Source organism: Tamandua tetradactyla, chromosome 5, assembly GCF_023851605.1.
Source record: "Tamandua tetradactyla isolate mTamTet1 chromosome 5, mTamTet1.pri, whole genome shotgun sequence".
Lineage (NCBI taxonomy): Eukaryota > Metazoa > Chordata > Mammalia > Pilosa > Myrmecophagidae > Tamandua > Tamandua tetradactyla.
Genome location: NC_135331.1, coordinates 194,654,298 through 194,680,097, shown reverse-complemented (window position 1 = coordinate 194,680,097; position 25,800 = coordinate 194,654,298). Strand labels below are relative to the sequence as shown.

At 39.4% G+C, this 25,800-nt stretch overlaps 2 protein-coding genes and 1 long non-coding RNA gene across 7 annotated transcripts in view; 1 reads left to right on the top strand and 2 right to left on the bottom strand.

Annotated features, from left to right (window-relative positions):
* The window catches only part of LOC143685220 (uncharacterized), a 37,731-nt gene extending 28,546 nt beyond the window's left edge, over nt 1–9,185 (top strand). The window contains exon 4 of the long non-coding RNA XR_013176472.1: nt 8,309–9,185. This is a non-coding gene — a long non-coding RNA (uncharacterized LOC143685220). The remainder of the gene's footprint in view (nt 1–8,308) is intronic.
* ZSCAN12 (zinc finger and SCAN domain containing 12) overlaps nt 1–11,345 on the bottom strand; it is a 53,073-nt gene extending 41,728 nt beyond the window's left edge. The window contains exon 1 of the mRNA XM_077162930.1: nt 11,237–11,345. The gene's annotated coding sequence lies outside the window, so the exon portion shown is untranslated. The remainder of the gene's footprint in view (nt 1–11,236) is intronic.
* A 2,968-nt stretch (nt 11,346–14,313) lies between these two features.
* On the bottom strand, nt 14,314–25,289 carry ZSCAN23 (zinc finger and SCAN domain containing 23). Of its 5 annotated transcripts, none has more exons than XM_077162942.1 (6): nt 25,189–25,289; nt 23,891–24,030; nt 21,654–22,138; nt 21,267–21,414; nt 20,280–20,907; nt 14,314–14,416 (listed from the first exon to the last, which is right to left on the bottom strand). In XM_077162942.1, exons 3-5 carry the CDS (start codon nt 22,059–22,061, stop codon nt 20,294–20,296), a joined length of 1,170 nt encoding a protein of 389 aa, XP_077019057.1. In that variant the 5' UTR covers nt 22,062–22,138; nt 23,891–24,030; nt 25,189–25,289; the 3' UTR covers nt 14,314–14,416; nt 20,280–20,293. The 5 variants fall into 5 exon arrangements, with proteins under 5 accessions (XP_077019057.1, XP_077019061.1, XP_077019060.1 ...); XM_077162946.1 differs by having other exon boundaries at nt 23,907–24,030; XM_077162945.1 differs by lacking the exon at nt 25,189–25,289 and adding an exon at nt 24,548–25,060.
* Between the last annotated feature and the right edge of the window lie 511 nt (nt 25,290–25,800).

Genomic DNA, 25,800 nt, shown 5'->3' with positions numbered 1-25,800 from the left:
TTGTACGGCCCAGCAATCCTATAAAGTGCCTGCTTATAGGTTTGCCAACTTTCCATGAAAAGGTTATACCATTGGAAGTTCGATTCCTGGAATCTCCTGAACTCATGAATTTCACCTCTTCGTTGCTTGGTGCTGAAGACCCAGTTTACTAGCAGTTATGTTTGGGCTGCCTTCTGCAGCTTCATATAGGAGATGCTATAATTTTGTCTGTACTTTCTTGTTTCACAAGATTTATGTCTAGTTTGAACTTTGTTCTCCACAGCTGTTTTAGATTTATCACATATTCTTGTCCCACATCCTCTGAGTCCCTGAGGAGTTATGCAGTCCTGCTATGTGTTGGTTATCAGGTCTCCAGCATGGCAAGTGAGAATTCTGCCACTGCGCCACCATCGCACCATCCGATGTAGTTATTTTTAACTTCCAGGAAATAATCTTTGAACTAAAATATTTCATTGCAAAATAGTGTTTATGGCCTCATATTGGGAACATATGAATGTGATGAAATAGTGAATACTGAAGCAAAATTTTTAACACATTCAGAATGATGGTTCAGCAATTAAAATTTTTAAATCTTTATTAATTGTCTTTTTCAGTGTGAAAGTAGCACTTTCAAGATTAGCCATGACATGGTTATTTTATCAGTTACATTTTAATTTCCTTTGAATTATATATTTTTTTTAACTTTTGATCATTCTAGATATATAATCAGTAATTCACAATATCATCACATAGTTGCATATTCATCATCATGGTCATTTCTTGGAACATTTGCATCTATTCAGACAAAGAAATAAAACGAAAATAGAAAAAATTCATACATACCATACCCTCACCCCTCTCCCTCACCGATCACCAGCATTTCACTCTAAATTTGTTTTAACATTTGTTCCCCCTATTATTTATCTTTATTCCATATGTTTTACTTGTCTGTTGATAAGGTAGATAAAAGGAGCATCAGACACAAGGTTTTCACAACCACACAGTCACACTGTGAAAGCTATATCATTATACAGTCATCTTCAAGAAACATGGCTACTGGAGCACAGCTCACAATTTCAGGCAGTTCCCTCCAGCCTCTCCACTACATCTTTACTAACAAGGTGAAATCTATTTAATGCATAATGCAACCTCCAGGATAACCTCTGGACTGTTTGGAATCTCTCAGCCATTGACACTTTATTTTGTCTCATTTCACTCTTCCCCCTTTTGGTCGAGGTTTTCTCATTCCCCTAATGCTGAGTCTCAGCTCTTTGAATTGTATTTTACAACGTAACCTGAGCTTTTCTGATGAATACTGAAATCTCCACTATCTTGAAGTTCCACAAAATGGAACGTATTTATATTCTTGTATGTGCATTAAGGCATTTTTGTTAGTTATGTGAAAAATAGATGTATTCTCTGATGTATTTGGTTGATATATATTAATCTGAAATTTTTTCATGTTCTTTGCTATTTTGAGTTCCATGAAAGATTCATGAATAAAGTCATTAGCACACAAAAAAACAGCCACTTTCAAACTTCAGAACAGACCAATCTGAGGACAGGCCACTCTTCCTCCTGAGCTGCAGGTGTCCATCTCTATCAGAGGACTCTCCTTCTTCTCTGACAACCAGCCAGCTGCCCCTGCTGACCTGCAGCCCTGATTCCCCAGACTCCCTTTCCAGAGTCAAGCTATGAGTTGCAGGCTCATGCCTAATTCATAACAGTCTCTGAAGCAGTCAGTTCTCTGCCTGACACTCACAGAAGTGCTCCTTTCTTGGACACTGTGTCTATAGATGTCAACAGCAGAGCTCCAAGCCTTTAGCCAGGAAATCTCAGGCTGGCCTTGAGGCAGAAAAACACCAAGAGCTGCTGTATTAAATATTTCAAATCTAAAGCTTGAAAATGGAAACTGTAATATTATTCATTTTAGTGATAGATTAATATGTAGGTTTTTTCAAAAACACATGAATGTAATTTAAAAACAATAAAACCATTACTTTATTCCTTTGTACTGTAATATTTTAATATTTTCACTGTCTGCATTCTTTTCCTGTTTCATTTCATGATTTTTACTCAAAATAATTTTATAGAGGACTGTTAACCACTGTATGAGCTTTTCTAAGTCACTTAACTTCAGAGAACTATGTTACAGTGTAGAAGCCAAGAGTTTAAAGCAAGACCTACAGAATTTTTTGCAAGCTGCTGGCCTCGGGATGGCAGCGGTAAACTGTGGCGATTGTTATGTAGAGCAGTCTGGGAGGAAGAGAATGTTTACCCCAGTTATGTTAAGTATGAAGAACACTGTGAGATAAGAATCTTGCTCCCTCAGGAAATGCCTGCATATCTATTGACATCCTGTGGTATATAACTAGGATCTGGTTGAGAATAAAATTGTCTGGAGTCTGTCTGAAGTAAACTCAAGCTTCAGACCCCCTGAGCCCGTCTATGTCTTTCTTTCTTTCTTCCTTTCTTTTTTTCTCATCATTCCTTAATATCCTTCGAGCTCTGTTTCTACAGAAAGCAACATTACTGGATTCAATCATTTACTCATTCCACAAAACTGAGAGGAACATTTGCTGTATGTTGGCAAGGTATTAGGAGTAGGGATGAATGGCCATACTAAACTTCAAGGAACTACTTTTTTTTGAAGGAGACAAATACTACAATCAAGCAGTATGATGCATTTTAAATCTGGAAGTGGCACTGGTAGAACCTGAGAAGGGTACTGAGAAGGGGTGAGCAAAAGGAATTAGGCATTCTAGAGACTGCTTGGAAGAGGTGACCCTTGGGTTGAGTTGTAAAGAAAGTATAGAAATAATTCAGGTGGAGAAGCAGGTAATTAGAGGATCAAACCCTTGAAAGGGCATGCTGGAGGTATGTAGTTTGTGGAAAGTGGTAAGATGTAAGGTCAGAGGGATAAGCAAGACAAGAACCAGAAGGTTCTTCAAAGCCATGTCAAGGAGCTAAACATTTACTGCAGTCCAGGGAAAGCCAAAAAAGATGTTAAAGCCTGGAGAGCTAGTGATAGGGAGACCAATTGGGTTACTATTGCAGTAAATGAAGTAAAAAAAAAAAATTCTGATAAAGAGTATGCTAAATATGGGTAAGTGGAATTGAAAAATAGGAGGGAAAATGGATCAGTCTTGGTAATTATGTGGGTTGCAAAGAACAAGACACTCTAGGATAACTACTAAATAACCAGAAACAGTGCAGAACAGCTCCTGGGGCCATATCAGTGACTGGACACACAGCATACCCCAGTCTGGACCAGATGGACTGACTGCAAGCCCCCCCAGAACCATGAGTTCCCCAAGCCACAGCGACCGGTGCCCCTCCCCCACAGGCTGCTTCCCAAAGGGGAAAGGAAAGAGACTTTACCAGGAGCAGGGGCTGAGCCCAACCAAACGCCAATTGTGGAATTAATTAACAAATTCTGACTCCTAAAAATAGGCCCCCAGCTCGGGTGAACCTGGTCAAAGCGGAGGTCGCTCATTTTTGCCCCGGCGCCAAGGGGGCAGGGCTGTCGGATGGAAAAATTAAAAAAAAGGAAACAGAGGTTTTTGTGGCTGTGTTTCTACAAGCTTGACTGCCTTTGATTACAGCAGCAGGGCTTCTCAGGCGGCAACTGCCCCAGGCATAGGCAGAAACAAGCTCATTTGAGGGCTTCTCTGGAGTCTGTGCCTTCCCCAGGGGAGGGGTGAAGCCCAACTCGGGTGGAATCCCTCCCTCAAGGAATTCAGACACCAGGGCTTGGTAATTTGAAGCCATTAAAACCAGCCTACAACCTCTCCTCTGTCTCCACCACGTCCACAGCAGGGCGAGTCTGCCAAAGTTAAAGGGGCTGCATCATCTTATGCTGGTGGGACCTTGTGCTGGTTTGAAAGGAAGTATGCCCCCTAAGAAAAGTCATGTTTTAATATAAATCCCATTTCTTAAAGGTAGAATAGTCTCTATTCAATGCTGTGTATTTGGGACTGTGATGGGATCATCTCCCTGGTTGATGAGATTTAGTTAAGAACGGTTGTTAAACTGGATTAGGGGATGACATGTCTCCACCCATCTGAGTGGGTCTTGATTAGTTTCTGAAGTCCTATAAAAGAGGAAACATTCAGAGATTCAGAGACTCAGAGAGAGCAGAGAATGCTGCAGCACCATGAAGCAGAGAGTCCACCAGCCAGCGACCTTTGGAGATGAAGAAGGAAAACGCCTCCCGGGGAGCTTCATGAAACAGGAAGCCAGGAGAGAAATCTAGCAGATGACGCTGTGTTCGCCATGTGCCCTTCCAGCTGAGAGAGAAGCCCTGACTGTGTTCGCCGCGTGCCTTCTCACTTGAGAGAGAAACCCTGAACTTCATCGGCCTTCTTGAACCAAGGTATCTTTCCCTAGATGCCTTTGATTGGACATTTCTTTAGACTTGTTTTAATCGGGACATTTTCTAGGCCTTAGAACTGTAAACTTGCAACTTATTAAATTCCCCTTGTTAAAAGCCATTCCATTTCTGGTATATTGCATTCCAGCAGCTAGCAAACTAGAACAGACCTGCAGGCAGACAGGCACCACATACTGGGCAGGATAAGAAAAACAGAGCCCAGAGACTTCACAAGAAAGTCTTTCAACCTGCTGGGTCTTACCCTCAGGGAAAACCGACACAGATGACTCTTTCCTACTGATAGGAGGCCAGTTTGGTGTGGGAAAATCTTGCTGGGGTCTATAATACCTAAGTAGACCCTCTTAAGGGTGGGGAGAGGGGGGAAGGCACCATACAAGCAGGGCAAGAAACAAGAAAACAAGAACTGAAAAATTCTCCTCTATTAAACAAAACCTAAGCTAGAGGTCCAGAAAAAGCTGAACTAAATGTCGAAGAACAGATAGACAACAAATTCATCCAGCAAGAAAACCCTAGGTAAAAGAAGTGAAAGCAATCTCCAGAATAAAATAATTATGGTAATTAAATGCCTGGATGCCAGCAAAAAATAACAAATCACATTAGGAAAATTGAAGATATGGCCCAAAGGAACAAACCAACAATTCAAATGACATACAGGAGCTGAAACAATTAATTCAGAATATACGAACAGACATGGAAAACCTCATCAAAAACCAAATCAATGAATTGAGGGAGGATATAAAGAAGGCAAGGAATGACCAAAAAGAAGAAACTGAAAGTCTGAAAAAACAAATCACAGAATTTATAGAATGAAAGGCACAGTAGAAGAGATGAAAAAAGAAAAGGAAACCTACAATGGTAGATTTCGAGAGGCAGAACATAGGATTAGTGAACTGGGGGACGGAACATCTGAAATCTGACAAGAAAAAGAAAATATAGGGAAAAATGGAAAGATATGAGCAAGGACTCAGGGAATTGAATGACAATATGAAGCACACGAATATACGTGTTGTGGGTGTCCCAGAAGGAGAAAAGAAGGGAAAAGGAGGAGAAAAACTAATGGAGGAAATTATCACTGAAAATTTCCCAACCCTTATGAAAGACTTAAAACTACAGATCCAAGAAGTGCAGCGTACCCCAAAGAGAATAGATCCAAATAGACGTACTCCAAGCCATTTACTAATCAGAATGTCAGAGGTCAAAGAAAAAGAGAGAATCTTGAAAGCAGCAAGAGAAAAGCAATCCATCACATACAAGGGAAGTGCAATAAGATTATGCGTAGATTTCTCAGAAGAAACTATGAAGGCGAGAAGACAGTGGGATGATATATTTAAATTATTAAAAGAGAAAAACTGCCAACCAAGAATTCTAGATCCAGCAAAATTGTCCTTCAAATTTGAGGGAGAAATTAAAACACTTTCAGACAAAAAAACACTGAGAGAAATTGTGACCAAGAGACTAGCTCTGCAAGAAATACTAAAGGGAGCACTAGAGACAGATACAAAAAGACAGAACAGAGAGGTGTGGAGAAGAGTGTAGAAAGGAAGACTATGAGTAAAGGTAAAAAGAAGGAAAATTAGATATGACATCTAAAATCCAAAAGGCAAAATGGTAGAACAAAGTACTACCCATGCAGTAATAACACTAAATATTAATGGATTAAACTCCCCAATCAAAAGACATAGACTGCAAGAATGGATTAAAAAACAGGACCCATCTATATGCTGTCTCTACTCAAAGGACATGAGGGCAAGGACACAAATGGACATTTGCACATCAATGTTTATAGCAGCATTATTTACAATTACCAAGAACTGGAAACAGCGAAAAAGTCCATCAACAGATGGGTGGCTATACAAACTGTGGCATATACCTACGATGGAATATTATGCAGCTGTAAGACAATAAAGTTATGAAGTATGTAACAACATGGATGGACCTTAAGGACATTCTGCTGAGTGAGATTAGCCAAAAACAAAAGGACAAATACTGTATGGTCTCACTGATATGAACTGACATAATTATTCCAATTATTCCAATAAACTTGGAATATTTCATTGGTAACAGAGACCATCAGGAGATAGAAATAGGGTAAGATATTGGGTAACTGGAGCTGAAGGGATACAGATTGTGAAACAGGACTGAATACAAAAATTCAGAAATGGACAGCACAATACTTCCTAACTGTAATACAATTATGTTAAAACACTGAATGAAGCTGCATGTGAGAATGATAGAGGGAGGAGGGCTGGGGGCATAAATGAAATCAGAAAGAAAGATAGACAATAAAGATTGAGATGGTATAATCTAGGAATGCCTAGAGTGTATAAAGATAATGACCAAATGTACAAATTTAAAAACTGTTTTTGCATGAGAAGAACAAAGGAATGTCATTACTATAGGGTGCTGAAAATAGATGGTAATTAATATTTTTAAATCTCAACTTATGTGTGAGACTAAAGTAAAAAATGTTTATATGGTACAAAATTTATATTTTGACTGGTGCATTTCCTAATATAAATTACGTAGATAGTTGGTTGAACACCTTAAGTACATGGAACTTTGTATAGGACATGAAATTTTGTTGGTTTGTCCAGGTGATGCCCTGATTCCAGAGTGATTTGATCAGTGAGTGGAAAAGCATTTGCAAAGTCCCCTTCGGGGAATGGTAAGAATGGGGGAAAACTCAACTTCCCCAAGTTGAATTCTTGATATTCTCACAAGCAGTGTGGACAACCAAAGCTATAGGCTGAGCTCCCAGTCTTGGGGTTTGTTCATATGAAACTTAACCCCACAAAGGATAGGTCAAGCCTACTTAAACTTATGCCTAAGAGTCACCCCCAAGAGGCCCTCTTTTGTTGCTCAGATGTGGCCTCTCTTTCCAGCCAACACAACAAGCAAACTCTCCACCCTCCCCCTGTCTATGTGGGACAGGACTCCCAGGGGTGTGGACCTTCCTGGCAATGTGGGACAGAAATCCTAGAATGAGCTGAGACCCAGCACCAAGGGATTGAGAAAACCTTCTTGACCAAAAGGGGGAAGAGTGAAATGAGACAAAGTGTCAATGGCTGAGAGATTCCAAACAAATTCAAGAGGTTATCCTGGAGGTTATTCTTACACATTAAATAGATATCACCTTGTTATCCAAGATGTAATGGAGAGGCTGGAGGGACCTGCCCGAAAATGTAGAGCTGTGTTCCAGTAGCCACGTATCTTGATGATTGTACAATGATATAGCTTTCACAATGTGACTGTGTGATTGTGAAAACCTTGTGTCTGATGCTCCTTTTATCTACCTTGTCAACAGATAAGTAGAACATATGGATTAAAAATAAATAATAGAGGGAACAAATGTTAAAATAAATTTAGTTTGAAATGCTAGTGATCAATGAAAGGGAGGGGTAAGGGGTACGGTATGTATAATTTTTTTCTGTTTTACTTTTCTTTTTGAATTGATGCAAATGTTCTAAGAATTGATCATGATGATGAATATGCAACGATGTGATGATATTGTGAATTACTGATTATATATGTAGAATGGAATGATCATGTAAAGAATATTTGTGTTTCTTTCTTGTAATATAGCTTTTTAAATTTAAAAATTAAAAAAAAAAAAAAGGCAGCCTGGTATAATCAGTAGATGGCGATTCTTCACCAAGAGAGGAATACTGAGAAGCAGTGTTTTGAGAAGACATTGACGAGAGCATTTTGGTCATGTCTAGTGTGAGATCCTAAGAGGGGTCACACTGTAGATGTTGCTATTTGTTGATGGGACTTGTGGGTCTGGGACTCCTAGGAGAGAACTGGGCTACAAATACAGATTCTGGAATCATCCACTTCTCAGGAATTTTAAACTGATAGAGATAGCTCATGAACTGTGTAGCGATAAAAGACAGCCTAGGATAGATTCCTCAAGGACCTCTTTTTCCCTCCTCCCAGCCACTTCATCCAGACCAACTTGCAAGACATATGGGCACAGAAGACAGAAGGATCTCTCTCCATACTTTGCCAATGTCAAAATTTCACCATCAGAGAACAATAGACATGGGGCAAGTCTTGGATAACAACCTGACTTCCAAGTGGAAATGAAACTCAAGCTCATTTTTGGGTCCTTTTTCTAAGAATCTTGATGAATGCTGCAAGTGAACAGTTCTCTGAACCCCACATATAAAACTAACTGTTCATAAGGAGAGATAGTAGTAGGAGGTAAGATGCCGTAATTTAAGCTAAAATTGAAGAAAGCAATTCAAATCTCTGGAGAAATGTGCTTGTAAAGGGACTCATTTTTTTCACCATTTTCTGGAGAATGGGCAATTCAAAATTCCCAGTTCAGAATCCAGGAATCGCCACTTAAGGTGAGTGACCTTGGGCAAGTTATTTAATCTCTTTGTGCCTTAGAGAGTTTGCTCATTAGTTTTATGAACTGCTGGTACCTACCTCAGAGGATTGATACGAGAAATTAATTTTTGTATTTCTAAAGCAGATAAAATGGTAGCAATATCTGTGTGACATAAGCAGAAGTTGTCCTTTGAAAGCTGATTCTGAGTAAGTTGTGATGAATGTATAAAAATTATCATAGCAGTTTAGATCTGGAACTGGGCTAAGAACCTCCTCTTTTCATTAAGTGCAGAGGTCTTGAGAAGTAAATCATCCAACACCTCTCACCTTATGTTCCTCTCTTAAGGCAAAAGATTTTGAAGTTTGATCTCCACTCTCAAAGCTTTCAAGAGTTAGAAGAACAGAGAAGCAGAAGGCTGTTTAGAGTGAATTTGATTGTAAACCTATGGCCATGCTTCCTTTTTTAATTTGCATCAGTCATTTCCCCAGATGCAAACATATTGATAGGTATTCTTAGAATGTAGGTGATAGTGAATAGTGTAGCAATGATTGTTTTGAAATATAAAAGAGGGTTGGAAAGATTTTGGTATTTATAGTTTTTTCAAAATAATAAAATGTACTATAGATGTCTTCTGATTCTATCCCCACCTGACACTAAACATCCGCAGAACCTAGTGCATAATCAGTACTTCATAACCGTTGAAGGATTTTTTTTTATTATGGGTAATTGTGAAATATATACAAAAGTAAACAGAATAGTGCAATAAACCTCCTAGCCCCAACAACCACCAATCCATGGCTGTTCCTACTCCATTCAGTGTGTCACTTTTTGCCCCAATATCCTCTACGTGAAAGACAGTAATAGCCATTTAAACAGAATTCAGTATAGGCTTCTTCATTGCAAAGTTCCCCATAGAGGCACAATCAGGTTTATCTACTTAAAACTACTCATCACATATTTTTTTATCCATATATTACCCATATTTTAAATTGGTTTCAACTTGGATGTGATAATGAGTTTTGTTTTATTTTGAGTTAGTATAGAGCTATACATTATAATTGATGAACTGAAAGGTTTATGAATATGATCATCAGATTATGTCCTGGCCTTTACAAATTTGATACTGTGGCATCAATGTACTTTGAGGACAGAGGACTGGAGAGAAACAAGAGGCAATCTGTTTTTAATGAAAAAATATGCTCTTTGGTTATGTTTGTTGAGGACAAATTAGCCTCATACTCATCATGACTTACATCATGATCCCTATTCTCTTGCGCTCCTGATACCTAATAACATCCTAATAATGGCAATGAAGCATACTTTTCATTTCATATACTTCTAAAGATCCTCTGTGCTACAACTGATGTCTAGTTGTGAAACACTAATTATATGGTTACAGAAGTCATAATTTAATGACCAGTATGAAAATTAATGATGGTTCAAATGTTAGCTGATGACTTAAACGATTCAGCTGTCTAACTTACTGGCTTTTCCTTAAAATATACTATACTTACTAATATATAAAAGTATATAATATAGTATATACTATATACTAATATATAAAAGCATGAAAAGATCAGTATATATGGAGGCCAAAGTGAACCATTAAATTGATCATTCTGCAGAATTCAAAGTCAATAAGGAAGATTCTGGCAATTTTCTTCAATCTTTAATGCAATGCAAATGGATTTTTGTTGTTTGTGGTTCTTATTTTTGACTCTAAGACTGCTTCACACATTGAGATTACCTGCCTGGCCTCTGGACATCTGAGTTTGCCACCCCCTCCTCTGAAGACTACCTTGGGTATCTCTAAGTTTTTCTAATGTAAATTGACACATTAAAAAAAAAAAGACATTTCCTTGATTTCTTGGCTAGGGGACCACATGCTCCACTCTAGCAAAACTGCTAGGAACAGCCCAAGGATTCAGTGTGCTGTCGCTAAAAAGATGCTGAATTAAGTTTTTTTATTTTTAAAATATTTTTTTATTATCAAACCAAAACAACATACAAACATGAACATTCTTAACATACAAACGTTTCATGCATGGTGTACAATCAACGGCTCACAATATCATCACATCTAGTATAATTATCACCATGATCATTTTTAGAACATTTGCATCACTCCAGAAAGAGATCAAAAGAAAAAATTCATACATACCATACCCTTTATCCCTCCCTCTCATTGACCACTAGTATTTCCATCTACTCAATGTTTTAACCTTTGTTCCCCCTATTTTTTTTCCATATCCCTTACCACTGAATAAGCTTTTTGACTTGACAAACCATGATCAATACAGCAACCTTTAAAATATTCTAACATTCCTCTCTGTATTTTACACACAACTTAAGTTTTGACTAGAAAATATTATTAAACAACAGTTTAAGCTTTTATTAAGAACTGTACTTTGGAGCAACTGGGAAAATATCTGGATACCTGAACTGATGGGTTCACAGGCCCCCCTACGAATCACTAAAATAATGTAGCTTATTTGATCAGATTATTAAGGGAACAGTGGATGACTTACTGTGTTAAGTCCAACAGGACTTTCTGAGACATCATGAAGGAGCAATTTTCATCAAAGTCGGTCCAGTGGTAAGGTATGAAGAAATTCTGCCTGGCCAATTTCAGATGCTAACAACTTGTGAGTTTTCAATGTCAGATGAGATGCTGCTGTTTAAGATTTCCTAACTTCTCTCGAGTGGATTTTCTGATATTTAAGAAGTATCAGTGAAAACTTTCCCACACTGATCACACTGAAAAGGTTTCTCTGCAATGTGGATTCTGAGATAATGAAAAAGTTCTGTCTTCGGACTGAAAGCTTTACCACACTTGTTACATTTCTCTCTGGTGTGAAGTCTTTGTTGCTGGTTAAGGGCTGACCACTGATCAAAGGCATTTCCACCCTTGTCACATTTATTCTAGGGTCTTTCAAGAATGATGACTAAGCCCAGGTTTACACTGAAAGCATTCTCATATTTTTCACATTTGTAGAGTCTAACTCCAGTGTGAATTCTCGTATTTCCAATGAAGCCTGCATGCTCAGTAAGTGCTTTCCCATATGTATGACATTCACAGGATTTCTCACCAGTGTAGATCTCTGATGCTGAAAAAGGATCGAGTTCTGAATAAAATTCATTCCACATTCATCACACTTACGCTATCTCTTTGTGGTTATTTTTCTGTATATATTTCTAGTCTTCCTTGATATATCTGGACTTCCCCAGAGTTCTGTAAAATAGTGCCAGCACATCTGAGAGTGTTTCCAGGTTGGCATGTTATTTCTTCAGATTTCTTCTGCTTTGGAACCACTATCTCATTCCCCATTTTGACCAAATCATCTGAAAGAAGAGACTGAAAATGTCAGTATAATTCATCAATTCATATATCTCTCACTCACTCATTTGTTCATTCACTAAGTGCTTAATGGAAGTACATGCTAGAAGATAACAGAAACAAAATATTTCACATAAAACCGATGTGTATTAAGAAATTATTATAGTTTACATGCATTTAAAGAAAGGGAGGGTTACATATATGTGTGTTTATGTGTGTGTGCTTATATCAAAAGAACAAATAAAAGGATAAATGAAAAAAGGAAAGAACAGGAACAGGTAACCTATGGTGATGGGAAGGAACAGAGAGGAGGGAACAGGAATAGAATTAAAATCCTGTTGAAAATACCTTCCTTCGTAGATTTAACATTTAAAACCAACTTAATATTTCATATAATTAAAGAAAACAAAATTTAAAAAATGATCCCTAAACACTGAAAATGAAATGAAACAACTGAACTTCAAGGTTGAAAAGTGTGTATGTGTTGGTGGCATAATCACACACAAAAAAGGAATCGTTTTGCAAGTGTCCTTAAAACAGTAATTTTAAAAATCTATCCCTACTGAGATTTCTTAAAAACAAAAAGAATGGGCAAAACACACATACACACATTACCAGTAAACTGTTTAACCATATTGTTAATGGCCATGTTGAGATTATTGTTCTGAGGCTGTTGTATATATATTGAGATAAAACAAATGAATAATTACTTGATATTCTATCATTCCTGGTGTCAGAATTCTCTAAAAGGAAAGAGAAAAAATAAGAGATTAAGTAGAGATCATGTAGCACTGAATTTGAATTGGAACCATCCATGTGAACCCATGGTACATATTTTTCCCTACTTTATTTTTTTCCTAGCTCTGACCACTGAGACCTAGGAACAATGACCAACTAAGCAACTATTTTTGATCTTCAAATACCATTGTCCAATCAAAAGATCAGGGCTGCTTGGAGAAATGACTGACTCCAGAAGTAGAGAAGGAAAATTATAAGATGAGCCTGGTATACTGGGTGTGTGTATATGCTTTTCCAATGAGCATATAAAACTAAATAAATTTTTGTTTTCTCCACTCATTTTTAAAACAATGAGACATTTGAACATTTAAAAATTTCTCTATGGCATATAGTAACCTTGGGATAGTTTTCTACAGCTTTCAACATAAAAAATATTCTGCTGCCTCTGAAACAGGAGGTCAGTGTCAGGGAAGTTGGTAGTAGTAAGTTAGAACAGAAAAACAAAACCATGCAATATGAGACTGAGTAGCAGGGGTTTTCAACAACTAATGCAAAGAGGTGAAGGGAGGAAAATAATTATAATCAAAGTTAATATGACAGGCTTAGAGGAACAGGCATTAGAGATCAAGTGAAAGGTGTGCAAAGGTTTTAGTGATAGGGTTCATTTGGGAAAAATGCAAAAAGATGACAGTACTTCCCCAGTGCACCTTTCTCCTTAAAGGTGCAGCATCCAAGATTGAGTTGAGTTGAGCCTTTACTGGCTGGAGCTGGACTCCAGATGAGTTCTATGCTGCTGCCAGATTTGGGGTACCTCCTATCCCCATGGGAGGGCGGGACTTGGGGTCAATTAAATACAGTTTGACTTGAGTGGTCTTTGCAGAGAGTTCCACAACTCAAGATCCTAATATTACCATGGAACACAGCATGGGAGAGCAGTCTCAATCTGCAAGGGCAGGGTAAAAGGAGGGAGAGAAACATACACAGAAGACTGTACTCTGGCCCCCAGAGGTTGGCCTTTTTCCTCTCACTAAATTTGAGAAGATATCAACTCTCTTATCTCTCTGGAGATAAGACCCACTTTCTGGTAAAGATCATCTCTCCTTCATCTCACCTTTTCTCCTGGATGAGCCAGTTCCCTCTCCGAGTTGTCCAGTACAGTATAACAGCTTCTTCCCTACACTGTGGGATGCTCCCACACCCAGGCTTGGATGCAGGAACTATTTCAGCAGCAACAGTTCCGAGATGTGCTCCTTGGTGTGCACGTCTGGCCTTGGTCACTGACAGCACAGAGGCTGGAACCACCTCAGGGTTCCTCAAGGCCCAAGGGAATCCTAATAGCAGAACTGTCTGAAGATCTGTCTGAAGAGCACCCAGTCAGAAGCTCCATTTTCATGCAGGCTAGAATTTTTAACTATTGACGTTCCTTCTGTTCTTCTATAGCCCAGAAGGTCCAGAAAGAATCCATCCCTGGGTAGAAGAGCCCAGAAGATGGCTCAGTGAAGCAGTAAGCATGCTTCAGGTTGGTGCTATGGTGCACCAAATCACTGATAACAGAGATCAACTCCAAACTAAGAACATATTTACTCAGAGTGAATGGCTGGGATCCAGGAAATGATTTGAAGGCGTCAAAATTCTGTAAAAGATAAAACAAAGAAAAGATGGCATAAGAATAATGATACAAAATTAACTAAGAGAAGATAATTCAGTTACTTCAGGATTACAGAGCAAGACTCTTACCTTCTATATCTAAAAATGTCAATAAAATATTCAGATGATAAAGAAAAACGAGTTGTGAATAGCAATGCAAAAGCTTTGCTTGCTTATAATGTATGTCAGAAACTTAGTCAATTAACGTTAATAAATCAACTTCTCTGTGCCAAGAAATGTGCTAGATGCTTTCAAAGGCATTTTTAATTTTAGAAGGGGATAGTGCACATGTCAGTCAGGAGTCCTGCATTTCAGTCGTGGGTCCCAAGTTGATCAACCAAGGCCCCCTAAGCACACAAGCCCAGTGGGTACTTTTCAGTCCTTTTCTTATTAGGTGTCCCTGCAACACCTAACACTGCTAATCACTCCCTACTTCTAAGGAAAAAAAAGTTCTTCTGGCTGTTTTCCCATGAGTTAGTTTTTTTGTAAAGTGCTTGGCAATGAGAAAGTATTATATTTATTTATAATTCTTTCTTAAGCCTCATTTATAGCTTTTTCTTCTGCTTAAGAAATGTCTGCTTATTCAAAGTTGAGATCCAGCCTTCTTCACATTGCCCATTCTTTCTGGGCAGTGTCATCTACTCTATGGCATCAACCCTCTCCTGAGAACATCTAAATCTCTTGCCCCAATCTGTCTTTGGAGCTCTAGATCCTTATATCCAACATGTTAGACCTTTCCACTTATTGATTTTATGACCAACTCCAAACAACTGAAAACTAACTCAGCATTTTCCCCTCCTAACCACTCTCTTCCATTATCCATCTCTTATCAAATGGCACCACATTCACCTAAGCATCCAATCCAAAACCTAATTATCCCTGACATTTATCTTATTAAAAAAAAAAACTTATGAACTACCTAATATGTGCCAAGACATGCTCTAAGCACTTACTGATTTTTCTCTCCCTCTCTTCCATGTAATTAGTCATGGGCTCTAATACTCCTTTAACATAGCTGTTATGTCCTCCCCTTGCTTTCATTAATTTACGGTATTGGCTTTTTTTGACAAATGGAAGTCTCTTATCTTTCAGTCTTGGCCCCTTCCAATTCATTTACTGTATTGCTTCTACAATATTTTTAGGTTAGTAAGATTACTCTCCTGCTTAAATCCAGAGACTCCCCATGTGGTAGATTATACCTTCCCATCTGTGTGCAATGCTACAGTTCACTGGGTGCCTCAAATGATGAACAGAAGTGCCAGCATCATCCATCTCTGAGGTTTACTGGGATAGCCGTGTAGACCCAGGACAGCTGAAGCTCTTGGCCTGGTCCCTTCTGTAAGACAGTGTGCATACAACCATTTTTTTCTATGTGCTGTGTGACACAAAAAAGATGGAGAAGCACACTGCTCTATAAAGTTTAAATTCCTTGGCACATTTCAGTTTCTGTTTTTCCTTTTTACTCCAATTCCACCACACCCATTTTCATCTACTTGCAGTTTTCTTAAACCATTCCTCTTTGCTACCCAATAGTCACAGTGAGACAGCTCTGCTATTGCCCACTCAAACTATCCCCTAAGTCATACCCTTAAAGACTTTCCTACTTTATTTTCCTTAAGACACTTATCATGCTACATTGTAATTGTTTATGTCTTCCCCATTACATGGTAGGGAGTGTCTCTTTTATCTGATTTATTTTTTCTGACACAGAGCCTGACATACATTTGACACTCAACAAATGGCTGTTAGATGAATGTGCTAACTTCTGAGCCTATTTCCTTACCTATAGATCTTCTCTTTGCTGTGCAAAACTATGAGGATCACCTTATGGTAAAATACTTTTACAAAGGGCTAAGCCTTTGCAGTACAGATATGCAGTATCAGGAACATTATAGATTTTAATAAAAACTCTGAAAAACTGGTTAGGTTAAACTGCTGTGATGGCCCTCGACAAGTCCTCCTTGTAGGGAAGTCAGCCTGTGCCTCCGAAGTGAAGGTGGTCCACGTGGACCCAGCTCTGTGTAGTGCTTATGTCCAGTTCTCTACATTTCTGATATGTCTGGAAGGGCTGATATGAAAAAGGGAATTCAAATCCAGAGGCAGTCTCTTTATCAAGGAGGGGAAGCTGTGCCAGACCCCATTCCAGGCCTGGGAAAAGATCCCGTCATCTCTCTGGGGGTATGGGGCATCCTGCAGGGAGAGTCAAGGTTCCTACCTACACCTGCTGAGAGCTGGGGAATTCCACCAAGTGAAGACTGCTTGGAGAAAGGGGCTATCACCCAGAGACTGGAAGGGCATCACATTGCTCAAATGCATCTCCACAGACCACCTCAACATCTACTCTAGGAGACACAGAGAACCCATCATCGGAGTGTTGGCCTCACCTGGCTGGTGTGCTTGAGAGCCTCTCCTGAACTGCTCAGGTGGGTGTAATGGCAAGCAGGGAACATAACTTCTCATGTCCAGCAGCTACTCAGACTGGGCTTATATTCCTTTCTCTTCCACTGAGGATACCTGGCCAATCCCACCAGATCCTGGCCCTTACATTCCCTAAGGCCCCTCTCTCCTTGGCCTTCTGGGAGATGCCACACATCGTCCCCTACAAGGACCTATGAGCCCGATCAGGTCCCTGAGAGGTGGGACGGTAAGGTTTAGGCACACGCATACTAAGATCTGTCCCTCACCATATGACCTTCTGAGGATCCAAGGCCTTCAAAGCCAAACAAAAAAAAAGTTCTTCAGGGGCTGGTGTTGGCTTGCTCTCCACTGTTCTAAATCTTCCCTTAAATAAATCGGGTCCCTCTGAATAACCCAATCAGCAAGTTTTGGGCTTACCCCTTGAATGCTAAATTCGGGAAAAGCTGAGAGAGTATATAATCGTGATAGGTAGGTCTAGTCATAGAATTACGACTACTCTGTTCTTCAGACCAGAATGTTCATGGGGACAAGGAGGGATGGGTACTGGTTCACGGGATACCTGAAAGGAGATGAAGGCTAAACTTCGTGAGATGAATAAAATGAGCTGGGTTGGAAAAGAGAGAAGTAGCAAGGAAATACAGAAATGTGAGAGGCAACTAAGAACTTCTGGCAAGGAAGAAGTGGAATAATCATAGAAGAGGCAAGGCCTACATGCCATTGTCTATTTTGGGTCAAATATTATTCCCAACTAATGAGGAGTATGTATCACAGATAAAAAAATTAGCATAATTAGTAAATGAAAACAAGGGAAGTTAATCTGTTTAACTGTCAACCATTTAAATCATGTTAATCATTGTTGTATTCCAAGTGATATACCGATTTCTACAACATATATAACATATTTTATTTCTTCCTTTACCAGTTTTTGAGATAAATGGGAATTTCTGAGAAGGTATAAAACAGCAAGCAAAAACCAAACCAAACATTCAGCCATCAACTGCAGGTGTTAGGAACTCACTCTTTTACAATGTGCTTCTTTAAAAAGCTTGATCTGTTCATATTTTAAATCTTTTAAGAGCTGATATAATAGAATCATCCAAACATGCTACTTCAGCATATGGATAGGTATTTAAGATATTTACAAACTCTGATTACTAGTATGGATATTATATTACTTTATAAAATGTATACGGACTTGAAAAGCTGATCTTCAAACTTAAATCTAGTATATTTTTTCCTTAACTTCTCTATAAAATCAATATGTATTTATTTCCCTTGGGGATATTTTAACCTCAAGACACAATAAAATTACACTTATATTCTTGAGGAAATTTTGGATTTTAGCCACATGTAGTGATACAAATACTCTAATAAGTCTATGAATATATAATAGAACAAAATACACCAAACTGAAAAACATCACCCAGTTTATTTTTATCACATCTACACTTCTATTAATTTTTCTAATTTAAATCTATTCTATAAACAGATGAGTTTGACTTGGACTAAATTTGGGAGAGAAATGAAATAGTATATAAAATTTTAAAATAGTGATTTTTCATCTATAGGGCTATGTTAAACTATGAAGCATCAACAAATGAAACACTATTCCCTTGTAAAGAAAAGCAGCTCTCTACATAATGATGTCAAAATCTTTCCAGATTGTATTGTTTTGTGAAAAAAGCAAGGTGTAGAAGAGTGTAAGCAGTATGCCACCTTTCTGTATAGTGGGGGAAGTAACATTTCATTCATATGTTCCTGTATTTATATAAAAAAACAATGAATGATACAGAAGAAATGAGTAAAATAGCTGCCTATAGGGGTATACCCATGCAGGTGGGAACTTTTAAAATATTCTTTTGGTCTTTAAACCATGTGAAGAATTTTTTTTTCAAGGCTCCTCTAAGTAAATTAAATTTTAAAAAGTCAATATAAATTTAAATAAATAAATAACTACTAAAATAAATGAAATACCTCAAATGTAGGAAAGGTGGGCGAAGTCTTCCCTGAAAGTCCACTGTATATAGAGGGCTGTGCATTTTTTGAAACATAAAGATGAGAGGACTTGCTAAGCTATAAAAAGCAAAATCCCAATGACTTATGAATACTGTAAGTTTTACATACTTAATAATTTCTATTTGGTGATAAAATGTTTGTAGTGGTTTAGTAGAAAGAGCATTGCACTGGGAATTAGAAGACAAGATCCTATTCTCAGTTTTGGTATTAACTAGCTGTATGATTGTGCACAGTTACTTTCCAGAGCCTCCACTGCCTTTTCTGTCCAATGAAGGGCATGGAGAAGTGATTTCTGAAGTCTCTTACAGTACTACTATTATTAAATTACTTGCTATGTATATGGTCCAAATGAAACTGTTATCACCATTAGTTTTCCATTTCTTCCTCTCCTGGACCCACTAGAACACTTTGTAATCAGTCAGTCATTTAATCAGATTAAATAAAATAAATCTTTGTATGCATGACCTTGGTTGTAATCAATAGGGAATGCTGAGACATGTGGAGATTATAAAAAGGAACCAACATGGAAGAATGATCATACTCCTCTCTACTTTTGGGTATGTTTGAAATTCTCCATAACAAAAGGTTAAATAAAGAAAATAGCTAAACCAAAAATGCTCGTTATATATCACAGGAAATAATGTAAAGAGGGCTGTATTTTCACAACAAAGATCTCAGGTGAGATATTAAATCTTAACTAAGTTTCTTAGTCTGCACAAATTGAAATAATGAGCAGTATTTGTTAAGATTAGTCATTGAGCTAATAACACATGGTTGCTTCAACACTCAGTCCCTGACTGAAGGCTGAGTTACAAAAACATTAAATAGGGAAACAAGCCTTTTGTACATTCACATGGGAGGATTCATCTGCCTCCTTTCACTGGTTATAAAGCATTTTATATCTTATGAGAATGGAAAGAAGTCAAGGAGTTTACATTAGAGATTTTGCTACAACTATTTTAAGTATAATGTTTAAATACTCAGTGAATGACCTTTGACATTATTTTGTACTCAGGCTGCATGTAAGGTTTTTTTTTGCGCATGTAAGTTTAAAAAAAATTTTTTCTAAGTTTTAAAAAATAGATGAAAGAACAGTTTATCTGAAGCACACTTAGAAAACTCCTTGCACAGGTGTGTGTGAGACAAGGTCTACAATATATATTATGATAAAATCAAAACAAGAAGTGATATTCAATATTCTCAAGTTGTGAATGTCACTGACCACAGACAACTTGAAAGATGTATTTAAGATATTATGCTTCTCTCTGCATAAAAGAAAACAAATTTCACCAGCTTTCCCTGGAGCTTCCTATGCTAGAAGATTAAACCATTACTACTGTCTCAGGAACAAAAAAGGTAAGAAGCAGAACCCCTGCTATGTGCCTAGTGTATGATGTCAGAAAATTGTGCCCTACCTGTTCCCAAGCAGCTAGCTGGACTCAGTTGCAAGATGGACCTTCCGATGCTGGATGAGGTTGCAGTGGTAAATGAAGTTCTTGCCACAGTCTTCACATTCATAAGGTCTCTCGCCTGTGTGAATTCTCTGGTGCTTAATGAGGACAGAACGTCGACTAAAACTCTTACTGCACTGGTTACACTGGTAAGGTTTTTCCCCAGTATGGATTCGGAGGTGATGGAAAAGCCCAGCGTTCTGGCTGAAGGCTTTCCCACAAACAGTGCACTGGTAGCGCTTCTCCCCAGTGTGGAGTCTCTGGTGCTGGAAAAGGCCTGACCGCTGGCTGAAGGCCCGCCCACACTTGTCACACTCGTAGGGTTTCTCACCCGTGTGCGTTCTCTGGTGCTCGATAAGGATGGAATTCTGAGTGAAACTTTTCCCACACTCACCACAGACATAGGGTCTCTCTACCAAAGGGCTTACCCGGTGCCTGTCCAATCTGCCCTCATGGTCACAGGTGTCTCCACAATTGGGGACCTGAGAAATATCACCACTCAGTTTTCCAGATTCTTCCACAAGAGATTTCATTTCTTTAGAAATCTTTCTCTTTGGGGCTAATGCCACATTCCAAGTTCCAGCCTCACCAACTGAAACAATAAATGAATCACATGTATGCTTTTTTCTAAAGACAAAAAAGAAAAAAAAGTGGTCATAGGTATGGATGGAAGGGGACAAATAACTACTTTTTCTGTTTATTTTCCTTACTAAAAAACAGTAATACACAAACCTCATGGAGAAGATACAATGTATTATAATGACTTAATTTTCTGCCTCTCCTAGCAGACTGGAAACTCCATGGAGGGTAGGCAGCACAACTGCCCTGTTCATAAATGTATTCCCAGTAACTAGTAGAGTGCTGGCATACAGCACACACTAAATAAACAGGTGTTGATCTGCTGAATATTCAGGGAATGAGAAGGGCTTCTTGATGAAATCTAATCCTCACCAATCTCCTGAAAAGGGCACGCCTCTTGCAAATTACACTGACGCTGCTCTTCCAAGGTTTGGAGGTGGGCATCAGATGACTTCTGGGCTATTCCTAGAGCTGCCTTCTCTCTCATAAATTCTTCCTGTTCATGAGTATGAGTTGAGACCTGGTGGAAATTAAGGAGTTGGGAACCAAATATCAGGGAGAAGACATTAGGAGGAGCCCTTCTCAAGGCCAATGCATAGGAAAAGAATAACCAAGTACCTGGCAAAGGAAAAACAAAAACAGAGATTAAGAGCCTACAAAAGATCAAGTCAGGCATAAGAAATCCTCCTCCTTCTCTTATTGCACTGTTATCTCATACTTGCTCCATAAGTACAAACCCCTGTTCTCCCATCTTCCCACCTGCTCTCCTGGCTCATCCAGTTCTCTCTCCAAATCCTCCAGCACATTCACTGCTTCCTCTCCACTCACAGGGCAATGTTCTCTCACCCAGGCCTGGAGCTCCTCGGGCAGGATGGTCAGGAACTGCTCGAGCACCAGGAGCTCCAGGATCTGCTCCTTGGTGTGCATCTCTGGCCTCAACCACTGATGGCAGAGCTCCTGAAGTCTTTGAAGAGCTTCCCTGGGCCCAGGTGTCTCCTGATAGCAGAATTGTCTGAAGCGCCTACGATGTATCTCTCTAGTATGAGGATTATTTCTTGGCAGGCCTGATTCTTTACCAAAGGAATGGTCCTCTTCTTCTTCCTTTACCTTCATTGCTAGAAGTCCTTCCTGCATCTCAGGACTCTGAAGGCCTAAGGTCGTGGCCATTTTAGGTTTAACTGTTCAGAAAAGGAATCTATTCTTTGTAATTCCCCCTTGATCTTTTCTTCCAGAAATCCTGAGATCTAAGAAATAATTTGCAAAGAAAAAATATAAAAACGTAGAAAACCTAATGAGTCACAGTATTTATACCAAGACTAGTTGCTTTGTATCATGATGAAAGAACAATGAATGCACGACAAATGATAAGGACCACCCAAATACTGATACTGGTAATGTGAGATGTCTGACTTGCTGTGACAAAGAAAACTGGAAAAATAAACAAACGACGTTTTACTGAAGGAAGGGGCCACTTTGATCATCCTGAATGAAACAGCTCTAACTAATAAGCCTTAATATACTGCATTTCCAGAAGTAAACAAGGACATTGGGCCTAAGTGATCAGATGACACCAAGAATCCAAGGGAAAAAGGAAACATAAGAGAGGAGGGAAAGAAAGTAAACAAGATAAGAAAAGCAGAATGAGGAAAGAAGTGTGCTTGGGGAGTTAAGTGGCAGTCCTTCCAATCTGATGGGGTGCAGAAGAGACTCATGTTTGAAGCATGGAAGATCTGGGATTGAATTGATCTTTCAGGTACTTCCTCTGCAATCGTGGGCATAGGCCTTAGAGCCTCATTCTTCTCATCCGTCCAACAGGCATCCTAAAACCAACACTGCCTACTTTCACCACTACTTTTATTTTTCTTACATTACTGAAAGAGTAAATGAATTTCTTACAGAGCCAAACACTAGCGCAAAAAGAATCAGAAAGCAGTCAACTGGTGTAGTCTTGATTCAGATATAAAAATGAAGGAAATATTAATTCTAATATTTTAAAACATGTACAATTGTGTACATAACTGTACAATTATGTACACTACATTGTGTACATAATTAACAGCACTGAATTATGTATTTGTTTAAGTTGAAGGGGAGAATTTTCAGTTGTATATACAGACCAGAAAATTAAAAAAAAAAAACAACAAATCAGGTCCGTACAGCAACAGGGAACCCTACTGCAAACAATGGACAGTTAATAGTAGAATTACATTCCTTCAGGAATGGGAATGAATGCAAGGTGTTAATCATAGTGTGGGAACACTGTTTTATGCATTTTTCTGTAAAACTGAAGTTCTCTTTTAAAAACAAATCAAAATAAAACAGTAACAACAAAACAGGTACATGAGTTTGTTTTTTCCCTATATTTTAGTTTCTTGGAAATTATGTTTTCTCTTTGAAGTATCCTGAGGGTGGAGGGAAGGCAACTTTATGCAAAATAAAAATTACTGTTAATAAAGAGAAAAATGCTTATGACCACATAAAGCTCTAACCATGATAGTGTAGGGCAATTTTCTGAAAGAAATATGACATGACCAAGTGATTTCCAAGCACCATTCCTGGTCAGAGACTTTCAAATGTATTTTTTTTTTTCAACCAGGATCTTCAGTAATTCAGTAACAAATATTTTATATTTGTTTATTTTGTAAAACTCTGTTCACAACCCACCACATAGATTTCATGATCCACAAATGCATCTTAATTTGCAATTTAAAAACGTTTTGTAGTAAAATTATCATAATTTTTGAACTAATGAACACTGATCACACTTCTAACTAGAAGAAAAGAAATTCATATTGCTCCTATTGGTTATATTTATCAAGGCACAAAAACACTGGAGATGGAACATCCTTCTGGGTAGTCTGCAAATACGTTCTCTACAAATCTCTGACATCTTTGGCATAACCAACTTCTACCGTCGTCACCCCAGTGAAGGATCTTTTCCAAAGGCAGGATCGCTGACTTCAAGCCCCCACCTCCCGCCTACCCTGCAGACTCACCTTGGTGCTGACTCACCCCCACTGTGAACATCACATTATTTCTTCTGTTAAAGGTTTGCATATGCCATCCATTCATTTCGCTAATGTTTACTGACAGCCTAACATACTCCAGGTACTGTTCCAGGCACTGGGGATACAGCCTGCAAACAAAACAAAGTCCCTAGTTTCAAGGAATTCACAAAATTAATAGTGGCTGACATTTACAGTGCTTTCAAAGCACCAGGTATTGTTCTCAATGCTTTACATATATTTATTCCTTTAATAATCAAAAGAACCCTGAATAAGGTACTATCATTATACCCATATTATAAATAAGAAAATTATTTTTTTAAAGATGGGGAATATTTTACGCTAATAATATACAATAGGGTGGTGATCCTTGCTGGGAGATTAAAAACTCTGCATAGGACCAGGAAAGCAAGGTTTTACATATACATCATATAAACACAAACAAACAAAAACACCTGTGCAGCATTTTCGAGAAACCGTGTTGAAATAGTCTGAGATAGGCTGGTATGAGTGAAGGATGTGGGCATTCACACCGCCAGAGAGACGCACCATCTGGGAAAGGGAAGGGCAGGGAACCCGGAAATTACAGTGAATGGAGGGAAATCAATCTTAGTGAAACCGAGTATAAACATTTGAGAAACCACGTACCAGAAAATGACTGGACTGAGACGCCCTACGGAAGAGCTCAAGCATCAGGGGCACTGTCTGAATACAAAAACTGACGTACTGGACCTCATTTCCTTATTCCACGTTAAAAAACAAAGGAGGGGTGCTGAGGGGGTGGGTGTAGGCAAAACACCAGACGTATTTAAGTAACGCTTAGAAAGTGCTTAGAAGAGAGCCTGTGGCACGTAAACTCCCGTGCCATGTAACCAGCGCAGGCCCCAACGCCTTCACCCCAGTGAAGCCGATGCGAGGTGGCGGCCTTGTTACAAAACTATCCGCCTCCAGAGAACGACACGTCGGAAAACACACACAGCCCTGGGTACCCAGTCAATTCGGATCCTAGGCGAGGTCAGGGCGAGCTCAGGGCGAGGTCAGGGCGAGGACAGGGCGAGCTCAGGGGCAGCGGCGCTAGGACGGCGCGGGGCGGGGCGAGCGGAGACGTGGTTCCAGAGGAGCCCGGGCCTCCCGACGCTCGGCCTTCGCCCCCCGCCGGCCCGCAGACTCCGGCCGGAAGTCCTCGCCGCCCTCGCCACACCCCGTCCGGGCCGCAGCGCACAGGCCCGCCCTGCCGAGGGCCTCGGCGGCACACCGGACTCCGCAAGCGCCGAGACTCGGAAGCTCACCGAGGGTCCGTGAGGAGACGGCGCGAGCCGCCTCACACCGCCTGGGACTCCCGGGTGCCTCCACTCGCAGCGCGACGGACCACAAAGGCCGGAAGTGTGTCACAGCCGCGCGCTCCCCAGCGGAACCGCAGTTCCGGCGCGTTCCTTCTAGAAAGCCGGAGGTTTCCACGTCTCCGTGGTCGCCTCCCTGTGGAGGCCGGCGGGGACCCCAGGTGGAAAGGCGGCTGGGCTCTGGGTCTCCATGGTAACCCAGATGGGTGTAAGCACAGGGCTTACACCCATCGCGCATTCCTCCTGCTACACCTGTGGGCCGGGCACAATGACCCCCTTTCACAGGGGAGGAAACTGAGGCACATTCCTTCTTCATGAGTCAGTTGGTATTTCCTGCGAAGAAAAGCTTTCCTTTTCTCCATCCCCATTTTTGTTTATTTCAATGAACTCATGAATTCCTTTAAAGTTCAACGTTATAGCCAGTTACTGTAATTAATTTTGATACTCAAATTTCTTCAAATTTAATCTGAGGGAGTCCTTTCAAGTGGGTTTCTATGTCTTTTGGACATGTCCCTATTAGTTTGTGCACTTTCTTACTTTCTTGCACAAGATATTCTAGGC

Excerpts from the sequence above, each read along its gene's own strand:
- ZSCAN23 (XM_077162942.1), bottom strand. The coding sequence starts at position 22,061 with ATGGCCACGACCTTAGGCCTTCAGAGTCCTGAGATGCAGGAAGGACTT. Across the intron at positions 21,415-21,653 it reads TGGATGAGCCAGGAGAGCAG|GTCTCAACTCATACTCATGA; the intron begins GTGGGAAGATGG and ends AATTTCCACCAG. Across the intron at positions 20,908-21,266 it reads GTGCCCTTTTCAGGAGATTG|TTGGTGAGGCTGGAACTTGG; the intron begins GTGAGGATTAGA and ends TTATTGTTTCAG.